This window comes from Phlebotomus papatasi, chromosome 2, assembly GCF_024763615.1.
Source record: "Phlebotomus papatasi isolate M1 chromosome 2, Ppap_2.1, whole genome shotgun sequence".
NCBI classification, from domain to species: domain Eukaryota; kingdom Metazoa; phylum Arthropoda; class Insecta; order Diptera; family Psychodidae; genus Phlebotomus; species Phlebotomus papatasi.
The window spans coordinates 41624865-41641993 of NC_077223.1; the positions used below are offsets into that span (position 1 = coordinate 41624865).

At 38.9% G+C, this 17129-nt stretch overlaps 2 protein-coding genes and 1 long non-coding RNA gene across 4 annotated transcripts; 2 read left to right on the forward strand and 1 right to left on the reverse strand.

The window, feature by feature from the left end:
• Positions 1–2932: 2932 nt before the first annotated feature.
• Positions 2933–5241, reverse strand: LOC129800906 (glucose-6-phosphate isomerase). The gene is made up of 3 exons (XM_055845644.1): positions 4968–5241; positions 4518–4715; positions 2933–4376 (listed from the first exon to the last, which is right to left on the reverse strand). Exons 1-3 carry the CDS (start codon positions 5096–5098, stop codon positions 3035–3037), a joined length of 1671 nt encoding a protein of 556 aa, XP_055701619.1. The 5' UTR covers positions 5099–5241; the 3' UTR covers positions 2933–3034.
• A 1252-nt stretch (positions 5242–6493) lies between these two features.
• Positions 6494–7664, forward strand: LOC129800308 (BLOC-1-related complex subunit 7). Of its 2 annotated transcripts, none has more exons than XM_055844596.1 (3): positions 6494–6615; positions 6687–6826; positions 6890–7664. In XM_055844596.1, the coding sequence occupies exons 2-3, from the start codon at positions 6689–6691 to the stop codon at positions 7067–7069; spliced, it is 318 nt and encodes a 105-aa protein (XP_055700571.1). In that variant the 5' UTR covers positions 6494–6615; positions 6687–6688; the 3' UTR covers positions 7070–7664. The 2 variants fall into 2 exon arrangements, with proteins under 2 accessions (XP_055700571.1, XP_055700570.1); XM_055844595.1 differs by having other exon boundaries at positions 6494–6611.
• A 7972-nt stretch (positions 7665–15636) lies between these two features.
• Positions 15637–15982, forward strand: LOC129802322 (uncharacterized). The gene is made up of 2 exons (XR_008751787.1): positions 15637–15739; positions 15811–15982. It is a non-coding gene; the product is annotated as an uncharacterized LOC129802322 (long non-coding RNA).
• Positions 15983–17129: the final 1147 nt, after the last annotated feature.

Consider the following 17129-nt stretch of genomic DNA (forward strand, 5'->3'; position numbering starts at 1 on the left):
CATATTTAAACCAAGTCCGCCATCTTGAAAGCCAGTGATAAGCCTAGATCAGCTTATAGAGGTGCGATTCCTTAATTGCAAATTTGGATTGTGGCAAACTCGAACGATATTTATAAATAAATAATGCAAATTTCATTTAATAATTCTTAAACTGTATGTAATATATCATCGTTATTAATAAGGAAAATTGGATGAGAAATGCATGAGAGTGTCTGAAAAACTTTAAAGTCGATTATCTCGGAAACTATGATAGATAGAGGCCTCAAACTTTACGTACGTTTAGAATCTCTGTCAGCGACCCAAGAGAACCCGCGAAGATATTCATAACCCACGAAAAATACGCTCCCCGCGAAAATCTGCGAAAAAATACACGACCCGCGAAAATCCGTGAAAAATTTCGCGCCCCGCGAAAATCTGCGAAAAAATTCGCGACCCGCGAAAATCCGCGAAAAAATATACACCCCGTGAAAGTCCACGAGAAAAATCGCCTCGCTGAAATCCGTGAAAAAATACGCACCCGCGACAATACGCAAAAAAAAGTCGCGACCCGCAAAATCCGAGAAAAAATTCGCGACCCGCGAAGATCGGCGAAAAAAATCGCGGATCGCGAATTGTATATGTCATCTTACAAATCTTCGAATATAAGCTTACTATGTAGAGATAGAGACAGAAAGGGAGAGTGAGAGAGTGCTATATATATGGGAAAAGCTTGTCCGTCGCCGCTTCTCTTCTCTCGCTTTCTTGGAGTTGAAATCTTTAAAGTGAAATATCTCGAAAATTGTTCCACGAATGTCTCCATTTTTTTTTTTTTAAATTGGTCTAAATTTTCTGGACTACAACATAAACATAAAAAATTCAAAATCGCATGCTTAGATTTCGAGATAAACTACAAAACGTGATTTTTAACACTTCGTAGAACCCTAACTAAAAGTGTCACGGAAGGACCAAGTGGCAGCCGCTGCCATTTATCGAATTTTAAATAATATTTTGATATTTTTACTTATATTTAAACATTCGGAGCTTTAGTCAGTTCTTTTCTGGTGTCTGAATCAGAAATTTCACCTCCTTGGGTACTGCATCTAAAGATTTTTAACCATTCGATGTTTTCATCTTTATCAGAATCATGGAGTAACTGTGTTATCACACTTGCACATTAAAATTTTACAGTAGACTCTCTCTCAATCGGGAATATGGGGCAAAATATCATCCGGTTTAGCGATAGAATTTAGCGTCAAGGCCTTTGTAAATTCCACAAAATGCGCTCAATTATAAAGAATCACGATAAAATAGGAAGAACTATAGCGAATTTGAGCAAATTAGCTTCATAATTTAGCGTGAAAACTGTCAACAAAATTTGTCGCTCGATTGAAAAAGAGCCGATTGAGTGAGAGTCTACTGTAATATGATTCACATTAATTGTCACTGGTGAGAGTCCAAATATGTAATTTGTGTGTTTGAATCATTTTATATTCAAAATTTGATCTATTTGTTGATAAAAAGGTAGACTTGGCCCGCAAAATTTGATATAAATTGATTTATAGCATTAATGCGAAAAATTAATGCGTTTTCCTTTTTAATTTTTTAATGTGATAAATATTTATGCTTTAAGTAAATTTAAACTTATTTTTGCAGGCCAAGTCCACTTCTTTATCAATAAATAGAAAAACTCCAAATATTAAGTGATTCAAAGACAGAAATAACATATTTGGACGCTCACAAGCGACAATTAATGTGAATCACATTAAAATTTTAATGTGCAAGTGTGATAACGCTGTAAGGGGAAGTGGTCTGCCTTTCAATGCGGCAACGTTTGAATGTTTCAATTTTTCTCTTATTTTTCAAAGCAAAAATTCTACTTTATGAACAATAGTTAATACTATTAACTATTTTCTATTAACTTCGCTTAACAAAATAGAATTTTAGCTTTGGGAAATAAAAGTAAAATTGAAGCATTCAAAAACTGACGCATTCAAACGCATGTCACCTTCCCCCATAACTTTTCTCAATAATTTGCAAAAACACTTTCAATTTGTTCTTTTAAGGCTTTTATATACTAACAATCAAGAAAATTACATCTGCAGAACGTCAAACTACCATATAAAATGCATATGGCAGCAACTGTCACTTGGTTCTTCCTAGTGCAGTTTTTTGTTTTTGCAATATATTTACATTAATATTTAATTTTTATTAAAAATTTTATAACGAAAATATAGCCAGATAAATTCTGCATGTATTCAATCAGGCCTCCAGGCGAAATGATATATTGTTCATTGTTGAAAACTAAATTGGCAGCGCCTGCCACTAGGTTCCTTCCAAGTGTTAACCGGTTTAGAACCGGTTTTTCAAAAAAACTGATAGCACATAAATCGTCGTACGCGCGAGTGGATATATTTAAAAAAAAATTTTTGAAGATAAATCTCTTTCCAAACCGGATATATTGCGTACTACGGACGGCCGGACGGCCGGCCGGACCCGAAAATGGCGGCTTATGATTTTCGGCATCAGGGATGTTCAAAACATATACCCTGTGAATTTCAGCTTGATCTGAGCGCTTTGAGAAAATCCGAGGATTACAATAGGTGTGATTAGAAGGAATCACACCTAAAAACAGGGGGGTGACATTAGTTCTGAAAAATGCGACCAGTTTTAGTGTAAGTTTTTTCCTGTTTTCGTACACATTTCACTAGATATCTCCAAAACTACGTAGGTTGCCAATTTGGGGTTTCCGGTTGCCTATTCTATTTTAAATTGGCTTTTATTTTGTATTTGTATTATTTGCTAATTCATTCTACAAGGGCAGAAAACACCTAATAAACTCAAAAGTTTTTTCGGCACGCTAGAAATATATGGGAAACATAGGAAACGCCATGCCCCTGCCTAAAAAGCACCTCACTTGCAATGATACCAAATTAGCAACAATAAAAATGCAATGTTTTACACAACCAACCATTATATTTTATTGAATGAATAATTAACAATTATTATGCCATGCATTATAATGCAACTATTTGATTATTCGATGAAGAATTGGCAATTACCAATTGGCTTTGAGGAAATTGATGAGTCCATTGGTGGAAGAGTCATGAGATTTCACGGGATCTGGAGTGGCAAGTTCTGGCTCAATGGCCTTGGCAAGTTGTTTACCCAACTCCACGCCCCATTGATCGAAGGAATTGATGTCCCAGATGATGCCTTGGGTGAAGATCTTGTGCTCATAGAGGGCAATAAGGGCTCCCAATGTGAAGGGTGTCACCTTCTTCACGACAATTGAATTGGTCGGACGATTGCCCGTGAAGATCTTATGCGGTAGCAGTTTTTCTAGTTTCTCTCCCGAGAGCCCCGATTTCTCAAGTTCCTGACGAGCTTGAGCCTCAGTTTTTCCCGCCATTAGAGCTTCAGTTTGAGCCAGGAAGTTTGCCAGGAGGATTTTGTGATGAGCACCTCCGGCAATGGGATTGTGAGTTTGGGCAGGGGCTATAAAATCGCATGGTATGAGTCGAGTTCCTTGATGGATTAACTGGTAAAATGCATGTTGACCATTTGTCCCAGGTTCTCCCCAGACAATGGGTCCTGTGGAGAATGTAGCCCTTTCTCCAGATTTTGTGACACCCTTTCCATTGCTCTCCATATCACCTTGCTGGAAGTATGCAGCAAACCGATGTAAGTATTGATCGTAGGGCAAGAGAGCATGGGTCTCAGCATTGAAAAAGTTCGAATACCAGATACCCAGCAAAGCAAGTATCACTGGGGCATTCTTTTCCAAAGGAGCCGACTTGAAGTGTATATCCATGAAGTAAGCACCCTCCAGGAGTTTCTCAAAGTTATCAAAACCAATTGCCAGAGCTATGGATAAACCAATAGCTGACCAGAGAGAATACCTACCACCAACCCAATCCCAGAATCCAAACATATTTTTCTCGTCAATACCGAAAGCTTTAACTTTTTCTGTGTTTGTGGAAAGAGCCACAAAGTGCTTGGCAACTGCAGATGGATCCTTAGCCTTCTCCAAAAGCCATTGTTTGGCAGATGTTGCATTCGTAATGGTCTCCTGGGTGGTAAAGGTTTTGGAAGCAATGATAAACAATGTGGTCTCTGCATTAACTCGACCCAAAGTCTCAGCCATGTGAGTACCATCGATATTGGAGACAAAATGTGTCCTTAGGCCCTTGTTATAGGGCTTTAGGGCTTCAGTAACCATCAGAGGTCCTAAGTCTGAACCTCCGATCCCAATATTAACCACATCGGTAATGGACTTGCCCGTAAAACCCTTCCAGGAGCCTGAGATTACTTGTTCAGAAAACTCCTTCATGTGAGCCAAAACAGCACGCACATCGGGCATCACATCTTTGCCATCTACAAGAATGACCTGACCAGACCTTCAAGTAAGACGCCATTAAAATTATTCGTTAAATTTTCTATGTTTGAATTTACAGTGCGCCATATTGTGTCCCAAAATATCCCTATAAATCTTCGGTCCTGTCCCAAAATTAGGCTTTTTCTTTTTGAATAAAACTTACCGATCTCTCAGAGCGACATGGAGAACAGCTCGATCTTCCGTGATATTGATATGTTCTCCAGAGAACATTGCAGTCCTGGCCTCAGCCACTCTCCTAGATTCTGCCAGCTTCAGGAGCAGCTTCAGAGCATCCTCAGTGATACGATTCTTCGAGTAATCCAAAAGAATATCACCATCAGCAGGTGTTGAGAGTTTTAAACTGAAACATATAAAACAATTTGCATATTAAACGAATGATAATGACCTGGAAAGGTGTTGAGGTCGTGCGACATTTTTTTCCTTTCTATTCGACAGCAATGAAAGTAATTGGAGTTGTTATGAAATCTCTTAAAGTTTTTTTTTAAACCCACGCTTATGGCGCCATTAATTCAACAATCGTATTTATCAAACTGCCCTAATCAAATAAATTCATTGATTTTTTGATAAAGCTATTAAACTTAACGTGATTTACCTGAACTTCTCAAATCGATTGGCATCTTGTTCAAAGAGATTTTTGATATTGATTTTGGCACCATTTTCATTAAAATATGCTTGAATTGCTTGCCAAGAGGGCTCAGATGGAAGAAAGGCTCTCGCAGACATTGCTTTAGCACCAAAATTCACTGGGAAAAATCACGAAAATGCTGGGAAAATAGCAGAAAAAGCCGGCGAAGTGAAGCACTGTGCACTGGTGGCGAACTTTTCAATATCATTTGAATGTCAAGAACCTCACAGAACACTGTCCCAGATTAGGTTTATAATTTTCATGAAAAATACTAGCATGTGAAAAATTGCGCGTTACTTAAAACCCGAAAATAGAGACTGTCAAAGCACAATTTACTTAATAAATTAATTGAGTTACCGTAAACAGGAAATAACTCATAGAAGTTTTTTTTTGAATGAAATAACGCTAAAGGAATCTAAAAAGAGGCAGCAAAGCGTCTCAGATGAATGCTCGAATTCTCATGAAATAGAGCTCGCCGAGAATTACTTTTTCGCATAAACTTTTGGTTTTCAGTAGTCTACTAGCGATAAAATGGTCTTGGGGGGATTAGATAACCAATTGTTGTGAAAAAAAACTAAATGATTTATTTCTCATAAAACATCATTCAGACAAAACCAGATTATTCAGATAAGAAGATTAAACATTATTAGAGGGCATATGAAACTGAATCTAAAGAAATTTTTAAAACTTCTACTCCTTTTTTTGTTTGTATTGTTTTAGAGTATTTATTAATTTTCGTTGATTTATTTTAAATAAAAGCATTTCAAAATCAAAAATTGGTGAAGTAGTGATCATTCTAGACTCTTATGGCAGGAGTTACAAGCATACGGACAAACAAAAAATGGAAATACAGAAAAATAAGTCATTTACGGATATTTAACCTATTCATTACTGATTTCAAGATCCTTCCAAAAAATTCAAGATGGGGACAGGGGCCTATCGAGCTATAATAATAATAATGCTGGTACAACATTCTATGAAGGAACAAGGCCTTCCCTGAAGGGGATTTCTAGACATGCATTTTATATTATTTTTTTATTCAACTAAAGGGGATTCGAACCCGGGACACTTGCATGATAGAGTGAGTGCTCTACCACTTGACCCATTGAGTGCTCAAGCTTAATAAAAATTAAGCTTAAATTTCACTTTTTCTTCTAAAAATTTTGCAAAAATTGCATGGCGATTTAAACAAATTTGCTCATAGTTTTTGTATTATTTCGAAGAACATTATGAAATATGTATTTTTAGATAGCTTTTTAACGCATAATTTCGAAATATATAAGACGGATTAGTCAATTCTCTTTAGGAAGAAGAGCACAGAATGAATAATTCCTATAGATAAATAGAACAGTAACAACTAAGACTTGTTATCATCTTATAATTTATAAAAGCTCTAGAAAATTAAGAAAATTTCAGAAATATTACCACAAGTAATGGAAAACCTTATACCATCAATCGTCCCAAATTTCCCCTACGTTTTTGTAACTGTCAGAAATTCGCCTGTTGTTTTTGTTTTGAAGTGGAAAAACACCTTTCATGTTTTCCTCCAAAAAGTAAATTTCTTTCTGAAAATTTACTTCCTATTAGATTTTTGAGATTATTTAGCACTTGGTAAGTGAGTATATTTATCAATATGGAGAAGTTTTTCTCGTTTTCATTCATAATGTTGTTTTTCTTATTTGTTAGCAATGGCTTCAGCTTCTTCGAGCAGTGCAAAGAATCTCTTCAGTGACTCGAAGCGCCGACTCGCTGACCGAGTTATGGTGAACGTCCACAATTCGGCTTCGGTTGCGCGCCAAATTGTTCGTGGCTCAAAGTCAAATGAGGTTAGGTTCTCATACATTTTAAGTATATGCATTGTTTTTATTATTTGTAATTTATTTTTGCAGATTCTAATGCAGGCCGCTAAGAATTTTGCTCTGGCTGAAGCTTCCATGGATAACAGTGCTCAAAATCTCAAGAAAATGCAGTTGATTAGACAACAAATGGGTTATCAAGTTGATGCAATAGAACAGGGAACAGAAAAATTAGATATCATCAAAGAACAAGTGTGTTCAATGGAACGATAATTATATTTTTTAAACTTATTATTTATTCTGAAATGCAATTATTTATATCGAAAGAATATATAAAATCCAATAAATAAGTTTTTCTTAAATTTCATGTGATTACGTAATTATGTTAAACACCATAAAAGTGCATCATAATGAACAGATCAAAGCATCAATCAATAATTGCAAATCATTAGGGTAAAATCAGAAGTGAATTTCTCTGGTTGCCTAGGATGTTAATTACTAATGTGTTTCATAATTAGTGACTTGCAGTGCTTCGAAGCAATTAAAATTCACAGCATTTCCTTTGATTTTAACTCGAGTAATTTACTTGTTGAACTTTGGCACTAAATTGAAAAATAACAGCAGACAGCAGAATAAAATGTACAGATGAGTTAAATTAAATTTACACAAGTTCTATTTTTTTATTTGGATTTCCCAGTTTCCTTTCAATTAGAATGATAAATTTTGTATTTGAAATGTGTCAGCTGCAAAAAATTTAAATGATGCCCCCGAGAGATTGGGCTGATATACCAAAAGCCAAATGGGTTTTTTGTACTTTAAACACGATTACATGAAATAAAGTAAACCAACATCCGTTTGTGAGCTGCAACTATTTTTTCACTCTTTTTTATTAAATGTGAAATTGCATTTAGCAAAAGTTAAAAAATTCAATATAAAGATAAAATGTTGCAATTCTATTGTATTGGGAAAAATCTTTTATACCTCCCTTCTATTCCCTCCGTTCCTTCCTTCCTTCAGGTCCCACGTTCGGGGCAAGGACTATGTCCCACACTCCCCTGTGTTCTCCGGTGAGAACACTCCCACGGAGGTTGAGATGGGAATTTGGGAGAGGTGGATGTGGCAGAGGTTACTCCGGAAAGCTCAGCATTGGGCTTGGTGTTCTTGGGGGCTCCCGGTGGCTTCAGTGGCTTCAATGCTTGGTGGTGATGATGGTGTTGCTGCTGGGGATTGGGCTGGTGGAGATGGGCGAGGTGATTGATGTTGCCTCCTCGGCGGTCAGTGGTGAAAGAGACCGATTGGCGCTCTTTTACTTATCAGCTGCTGCTGATTTTTCTACCTCCTCTCCTCGTCGCTAGCGCCCTCGTCGCCTCAGCAGGGCAACACACTCCGCAGTTTTAAATTTAAATATGTTGCGCTCGCAACACACACCCCGGGGTCACCAAAAAAAAAGAGAAAAAAAAAAAGATTTCGAACCCCCCAGGGGGCAATAAGCCACAATCTCAAAAAAAAAACAAAATATAACAAATCTCATTAATAACAATAACAATTAATAAGTAGTAGAGCAAAACAAAATGAGTAGTATTAGAGAGTAACAATTTCGAGAGAAAAAAATAAAATTTAGAATTAATAGTTATAAGTCAAAAATGTTAAGGATTTCGCATCGATAGGCCGACCTAATTATTAGCGCCAGCGAAATAACTTAACTATAAGTTTAAAGTGTGTGTAAATACTTTCAAAAGAATAAGATATTATTACTAAGGACCACCCCATTTCGATCACCAAGGCGGATCATTAATATACATGATCTAATAGGGAATTACTCTACACGAATGGTCACGATTTTATCCCCCCAAATCTCCCGCCTCAGCACCATTATAATCCGATCAGGATTTCAGCTATTCCGCTGAAGAGCATTCCGCGTAAAAATGTAGAAGCGGGAAGGAGAGTCTCAGCCGAATTACAATGTTGGGGAAAGAGAAATCCTGAAGGGCAAAGAGAAAACCCCTTTTTCCACCGACACTGCCCTATTGCCTCGAATATTGAACATGATAAAATTTTACTCGAGAAACTACATCCCGATCAGAAAAATGTGGCTGCCTCTAACTGCAGAGAAATGGGAAACAAATCGCGACCGAATTCAGTGCATCCCAATCGAAAAAAAAGTAAAATAAAATAGATAATCGAATTAAGGTGTCCGAAATTATATGTGACGTCAAAACTGACGAAGGAGAAAAATAATTAAAGTATTGGCCAATAAAAATTGATTGGTTTTGTCGTCTTGACGAAATACCGAATCAAAATACTAGTGACAGCAAGAAGTGCTACTCACTTTAAATTCCCAAGGGACACTGCTAGCAATGTGTCTTAAAAGGGGATAACAGTTTGATGATTGAAATAGCCGAACATAGTTCGCTTCAGCATAAGGCTGGGCTATATCTGTATCAATCATCTCGATCAAAATGAACACCTAAAGGCGAACGACCATAATTTTAATTTAGGTCTATCCATAATGAACGATGGCCTACTTATGAATTTCTCCGTTCACAAGAAATAGAAATTAAATAAAATTAATAATATGGTCTCTCTACGTTACCCGCTCATACACCCGTACAAAAATCAAGTTACGTTAGATACAAAAGAAAGTTCCAGTGACGATGCCGATATTGTTGCCAAAAAAATAATCCGTCCTGCTGGCAAAAATCCCTTAACCTGGCTTGATGTCCTTACGGTGGAATACTGCCTTGCGATGAGTGTTCAGGTCTTCCAACTCGTAAGTTTGTCCGTGAACGGACAACACCTTGCTCTTCACCCATGGACAAAATTTCGCCTGAATCTTTTTATTGGCATCAGACAACACAAAGGATCGCCTGTAGACCACGTCACCCACGGAAAATCTACCCGGCTTCTTACGTAAATCGTATCGCTTTTTAGACGACTCATGGCATTTCTTCGACCTATCCATGGCCTTCTGTCTGGCCAATTTTAACTCCTTTATCCTCTCTTCGATCGATGGAATCGTATTAGCATCGGAATGCGTATACTCATCCCCATGTGAAATCATATTTTGCCCAAAATTTAAATAATACGGAGAAAATTGTGTAGTGTCGTGTACCGAGGATCGCATAGCCATCCCTATTTCGGCTAAATATTTTGGCCAATTTGTGTGTTTAGACCCTATATACGACCTGATAGCAGTAACAATAGTCCTATTTGCTCTCTCAGTAGGATTGGCTTGTGGGGTATACCCGGAGGTAAACCATTGGGCAACACCGAGATTTCTCAAAAAGGACTGAAGTTGAGCGGATTTGAAACTACTACCATTATCGGTCAGAAGGACACGAGGGACTCCGAACTGTGGGAAGACATTTTGAGACAAAATTTTGATAACAGAGTTTGCAGTAGAATTTCTAAGAGGATATAAAAGGACATACTTGGTCAGCTTGTCGATCAAGACCAAGATAAAGCGATGGCCCATAGTACTAGGTACTAAAGGTCCGATAAAATCGGCTGATAGATGTTCCCAGGGACGTGATGCAACTACATGATTACCCATCGGAGGTGTTAAATCATAATTCGGGGCCTTAGATTTCTTACAAGTTTCGCATTTACGGATATAATTGCGCACGTCTGTGCGAAGGCAAGGCCAATAAAAATATTCCGTAATTCTGCGGAAAGTTTTAAAGAACCCGAAATGTGCCGAAGTGGGATCATCATGGTATTTCTGCAAAATGGCCTGACGTTCACCCTTAGGGACACAGCATCTCCACCTAAAACTATAAGTTCCTAAAGGAGTTTTATAGCGGATATACTTGTAAAGCCGGCCGTCTTCTAATTTATACTCCGGAAGGCTGCTCGGGGATTTCGAGACTTGGTCATATAGGGACGCATACCATTTATCTTCCCGGGTCGAAATGGTATTAACGTTCCGTGAAAGGAAATCAGCTATCACGTTACTTTTACCGGGACGGTGGACTATGTCAAAGTCAAATTGCTGAAATTCCAACAACCATCTTCCTATACGACCACGGGCTTGCTTCTGGGATAAGATCCACTGGAGTGCAGAATGATCTGTCTCCAAAGTGAACTTGGTATGAAGCAAGAATTGCGAAAACCTTCGAAGACAAAATAGACAAGCCAAGGCTTCTTTTTCCGTAGTAGAGTACTTCTGCTCAGCCGCCGTGAACTTTCGCGAAATATAGCAAATAACTCCTTCCTCATTACCTACTCCCTGAACAAGGACTCCCCCCGCCCCAACATCACTAGCGTCAGCACGCACTATGAAGGGTTGAGAATAGTCGGGAAGTTTTAAAATAGGGGCAGATACAAGGAGCTGCTTCAATTCCGAAAAGCCACGGTCGGCCTCCGGAGACCATTCAATCCTTAAAGGATTACCTTTTAAAAGGTCGGTTAAAGGAGCCGAAATACTCGCAAAATTTGGGATGAAACGCCTGAACCATCCTGCCATACCGAGAAACTGACGTAATGCCTTGGGTGTTTTAGGGACAGGAATATTGCAGATGGCTTGGACTTTACCATCGTTTGTACTTAGACCCTGAGTGCTTAAAGTGTACCCCAGATAGTCTAACTCTGACATACAGAATTTAGACTTCTCCAGGTTGATGGAAAGATTGGCTTTTTTCAAACGACCAGCGACCTCATTTAAAATTTTCAAATGGGATTCAAAATCTTGAGTGAGAACAATGATATCGTCCAGAAAACAAAAGACATTGGGCTCTAAGTCGCATCCAATAACTATATCCATCAGTCTCGCCATCGTCATAGGACTATTTACTAAGCCAAAAGGCATTCTTCTGTAGCAGTACATCTTTCGTCCTGGGATAGCGAAACTAGTTTTGATCTGAGATTCTTCATCGAGCGGAATTTGCAAGAATGCGTCACTCAGATCAATGGATGATAGATATTTGGAGCTTTCTATACGATTAATAATGCTTTCAAGATTTGGAATAGCATAAGCATCTCTTATTGTTACTTTATTTAAACCTCGAGCATCAATGCAAATTCTAATTTTGCCCGATTTCTTCATTTGAATATTAGGAGGTGAGTTCCATGGAGAAAAAGAAACTTCCCGAAGTACCCCCATCCTAACCAGTCTCTGAATTTCAATATCCACTGCGGGAAGAAGATGATATGGGACAGGATAAGATGGTTTCCTTACGGGAGGGTTGTCACCAGTATCTATTGTGTGCTTTAAAATATCCGTGCAACCGAAAAAGTCCTCAGTAGTGATTAAAAAGTTTTTGATGGATTTTTCTAACTCCAGTCGTTCTGACTGGGAGAGCAGAATTTGATTATCCTGGGAATCAGGGACTGTTGAAAGTGCATTCAACAAAACTGGTTGTATGCCAAAGGCATGCCAAAAATCCATCCCCAAAGTAAAGGGTATGGAAATTTCAGGGACTAATAGGGTGGGAATCAATTCTGTTCTACCATTGAAAGTTATCATTAAATCGACTACTTTGGTGGATAAATAAGTTGAACCATCGGCTACACGCACAACGATATTCGAAGTTCTTGGGACTAATTTTAGAATTTTTACTAAGTTCATGCAACCACATCCTAATATACTCTGAGACGCTCCACTGTCCAATAAAGCCATAGCCTCCTCAATGTCAAAAATTTTAACTTTAATATAGGGACGATTTTCCCCGTTAGGGTATATAATAAAGGATTCTACCTCTGAGGGAGGGACAGAATCATCAGAAATTAAGGACTCATTGTCTGACTCAAATTGTATTAAATCTCCCACTGTATTTGAATTTACATTAATGGTATCAACAAAAGAAATGAGATCTTGGTCATTGGAATCATCCATAGAGAGGTTTTTTGGAGATTCCGCGACCTCAGACTCTCTGTCTACTACTGGGTCGCATTGGGTTCCCCCTGTTGAGGGTTACAAACTGGACAAAGTCCATAAATAGTGCCGATCTTACCACAATTGAAACAAAGGTATTTGGGTCTTGTTGGGCAACTTCTAACATTATGGGAATTGCTCTTACAATGTATACAAGGATTTTTTCTGGATTGTGAATTGGGGTTGGAATTGGAATTGAGATTGGAATTAGGATTGGAATTAGAAGATTGAGAAGTACCCTCAGCACCATTGGATGAGTTACTCCCCTCACCCTGTCTCTGAATTGAGGAAGAATTGGTGTTTCGCCCCCCATTCCGCCCATTATCACGTGAAGAGGAATTTCTCCCCCCACCCCTTCCAGATTGCCTGGAATTGCCCCAGGATGAGGAATTGTTCCCCCCACTTCGCCCCCTTTGATCAGAAGTCCTGGCCAGGGACTCTGAATTATTTGTGGATGATTCCTGAAAACTCCCTATCTCATTAAATCGCACATTTCTGGGACGATCGAGAAAAGCATAGGAGCGGTTCCTCTCAATAAGTTTTAATTTTTGGGATAGCTCCGCTAATGTTGGGATTTCATATAGAAGAAGAGCATTAGACAGAGAGTAATGGAGATTTCTACGGATGAGACGAACTTTCTCGACTTCCGAAATTTCTTCATCCAGCTCCTCGAAGAGAGCTAACATGGATGCAAGAAAGACTTCTGCATTCTCCCCCACCCCCTGCTTTCGATCCTCAATTTTCTTCCTAATAGCGAAATCGCTCTCAAGATTGCAAAAAGCACTTAGAAATTTCTCGCGGAACTCCTCCCACGTACAACTTAAAAGATATTCCGAAAAGGAATCATACCACGTTTCAGCCCCATCGGAAAGTAAGAGTCTTATAGACCAAACCACCTCCTGCAGAGAAACGCCCTGGATCATGGCCATTCTCTCAACATCCCGCAAGAAGATTTTGGCCTTTTTCCCCTTGCGGTCACCAGAGAACCTAATTCCCCAGTCCTTTAACTGCAGGGGTTTTAATCTACGTGGAGCTGGTGTAGGAAACGGGTAGTGGCGTGACAAATTTTGGGGTTGAGAATCCCTAAATTCCCCAGAATGGACAGAACTGGATCTGCTGGAGGATCGAGATCTTCTACCAGCACATGAGAGTCTCAATTGCTCCATCGAATCCTGAATATTTTTCAGGATATTCTCAAGACCTTTTATTTGAGCATTCTGAACATTAAATTGCTCAACCGTAACAAATTGGGATTGGGGCCTATCTTGAGGCTGAGACACCGTGGATCCAATATTTGGGATGTCGAAAGTATCCCTACGGTCTTGCGAAAGGTTCAGATGTGGGTGCTTAAGAAATTCTGGGACAAAGGACTCACTGGAGGCAGAAAGTTTAGATGTGGGCTTCTCAAATGGTACCTTCTTCTTCTCCTGGACATAACAGTCCGAAAATAGGGACTTTTTTGGGCTTTTAAGACGTTTAGTCTTTTGGACAGGTGAAGCAGGACGAGGAATAGCACCCCCCACTTTTCCCGAGGCAGCATAATTCTTCAACTGTTCCCTGAACTGTTGCCTAAAATTTGCAAGTTCAGCAAGAGCAGGACCATAAAGGGCATTTTTGGGATCTCGAGGGTCTGATGTGAATTTTAATTTATTTTCGATGTGCTGAAACATTGTGAAAATCTCAGCTTGCTTCGAAAAAAGGACCTCGATATTCCCTACTTGCTCTCTAAATTTTTTAATAACTTGTAAGGTGTCATCCCTAATTTTTTTAGCATCGCCTTCAACGGGAAATAAAGGGTTTCCGCCAGCAATAGCAACCTTTAAAAGATCGCGGGCTTCTTCTAATGAAGCTGGCCATTTAATTCCCCTGGCCTGTAATTCCCAATCCAGTTGTTCTTCTGAGAGAAATTTTGGATTGAAATCCTCCATTTCTAACAGAGAACTCCCCAAAAGAGGGTAAAAATAGCCGAAAAAAGAAAAAAAAAAAAAATCTCCCAAAAAGGGAAAAAAAAAAGAAAAATATCCTAATACACTCCTATTCCAGAGAAAATGGATGAAAAATCCAGAAAACTACACCCAATGGAGATATAAATCACGAAAGAAAAAAAAATCTCCAACGGAAAATTACAAAGAATATTATACGGAATAAATTACACGACGACAAGTAACAAATTAACATTCTCTTCCACGCGCCAAATTTTTTATTACCCCACCGTTAGGTCAATCGCATTCACTCCTAATGAGTTGCAAAAATCACCAAAAATGCACTGATAAGAGGTCAATGAACTCTGGGGAACCGGCAAATTAACCATGGGATAAAATTGAAAATCTACTCACGATTTCCTTTCCCTGCTCGGGCGCCAAAATATTGGGAAAAATCTTTTATACCTCCCTTCTATTCCCTCCGTTCCTTCCTTCCTTCAGGTCCCACGTTCGGGGCAAGGACTATGTCCCACACTCCCCTGTGTTCTCCGGTGAGAACACTCCCACGGAGGTTGAGATGGGAATTTGGGAGAGGTGGATGTGGCAGAGGTTACTCCGGAAAGCTCAGCATTGGGCTTGGTGTTCTTGGGGGCTCCCGGTGGCTTCAGTGGCTTCAATGCTTGGTGGTGATGATGGTGTTGCTGCTGGGGATTGGGCTGGTGGAGATGGGCGAGGTGATTGATGTTGCCTCCTCGGCGGTCAGTGGTGAAAGAGACCGATTGGCGCTCTTTTACTTATCAGCTGCTGCTGATTTTTCTACCTCCTCTCCTCGTCGCTAGCGCCCTCGTCGCCTCAGCAGGGCAACACACTCCGCAGTTTTAAATTTAAATATGTTGCGCTCGCAACAATTGTAACTTTTGAAATTTAAATTTTAAAACTTTTCGGGTACTCTGTCGTGCAGTTTGGGACAGTGTTTTGTTTTGGGACAAGATGACGTTTGCCCGGCAGCGATCGTCAAACGTCAGGTCAGAGTCAGAAACTCGGCGCTCGGCGTCATTTGAGCTCCAGACGATAAGGCGAAGACACGTATTTCCAATTTTCTTAAGAAATTTAAGATTTATTGATTTTAGGCTTGCTCTGAATTTGAAGGTAAGGCATTTTTACACGACTTTTTGTTAAGACTAATATTCTAAAATGAGTAATTTGGTTATATTTTACAGATTTTAAACATGGACTATTGGGAAAATTGTGCGTTGCTGGATCATGTTGCCACACTTTCCTCTCTTTATTTCTTTGGAAGGATTATAATGAAAACTGTTGAAGACTTATAAATTATTCTTTCAAAAAACTTCTGTAGATTTCATAGAAATATATTGATAAAATGAACATAAAGCAATTTGTTTACATTGTTTGAATTAATTTTGCTTGGTTTGACAGTTCTTCCGTCGCTCGGTTTACAATTTAATTACATTGCTGGTTTCTTTTTATTGTGTGATAAAAATTGTAAATCTCAATTGTTTTCTTCGCGTTGGTATCCTTTACAAAGAATTCTAATAAATTGAGGAACAAAATTGAAAAGATTTTCACACGAGTCGAATTGAGGTTAAATAGGACATTCAACTCCGGTGAGGAACCGTGAATAAATTAGTCTTAAGGTTTCTTAAGATTCTTAACAATCTCACCTACTACAATCCTACCAAAATTTCATGTCGTTCGATCGGGCTCTAACTTGGCCAAAATGTGTTTCGCCACTTCCTGGTCACGAATATATGGGGGGCTAAGTTATGTTCTCGACCGGCCGCTCTTTGGAGCTTAATAGGGTTAATAGGTCCCGAACTAAAAAAGATATCGACTTGCGGTTTTCGGCAAAGGTTGTATATCGGGTGAAAATTTCAACCGAACATTGCATTGAACCCTCACCCCTCACCCCTTCTTCCACCATTTATAAAACCCCCATTTTTTGTGTTTTCTCAATAGTTCCGCCCCTATGGCATCGAACGGTCTCAAATTTTAGTACAGTAGACTCTCACTCAATCGGCTCTTTTTCAATCGGGCGACAAATTTTGTTGACAATTTTCACGTTTAATTATGAAGCTAATTCGCTCAAAAATTCGCTGTAGTTCTTCCTATTTTATCGTGATTCTTTATAATTGAGCGCTTTTTGTGGAATTTACAAAGGCTTTGACGCTCAATTCTATCACTAAACCGGATGACATTTTGCCCCATATTCCCGATTGACAGAGAGTCTACTGTATGTTAAACCCCCCCCCCCACGACTCCCTGACCCGAGCTATTAGTGTCCAAAGAAAATTTCTTAAATGGTCGTAACTCCGGTTCCAATTGTCAGAATTTAAAAAGCGAGCGAATTTTGGAAAGCGAGCGAATTTTGGAAAGCTCTCGTTAAATGCCACTTTCCCTTCTAACATCGTAAGTTCATAAAACCACCGATAGGGACGCTATTTTTAAAAAGATTTTTTTTTTTATTTTCTAAGTTAAATAACTCAAAAACTCCATTGTGCATCGGGCTGAAATTTTAGTA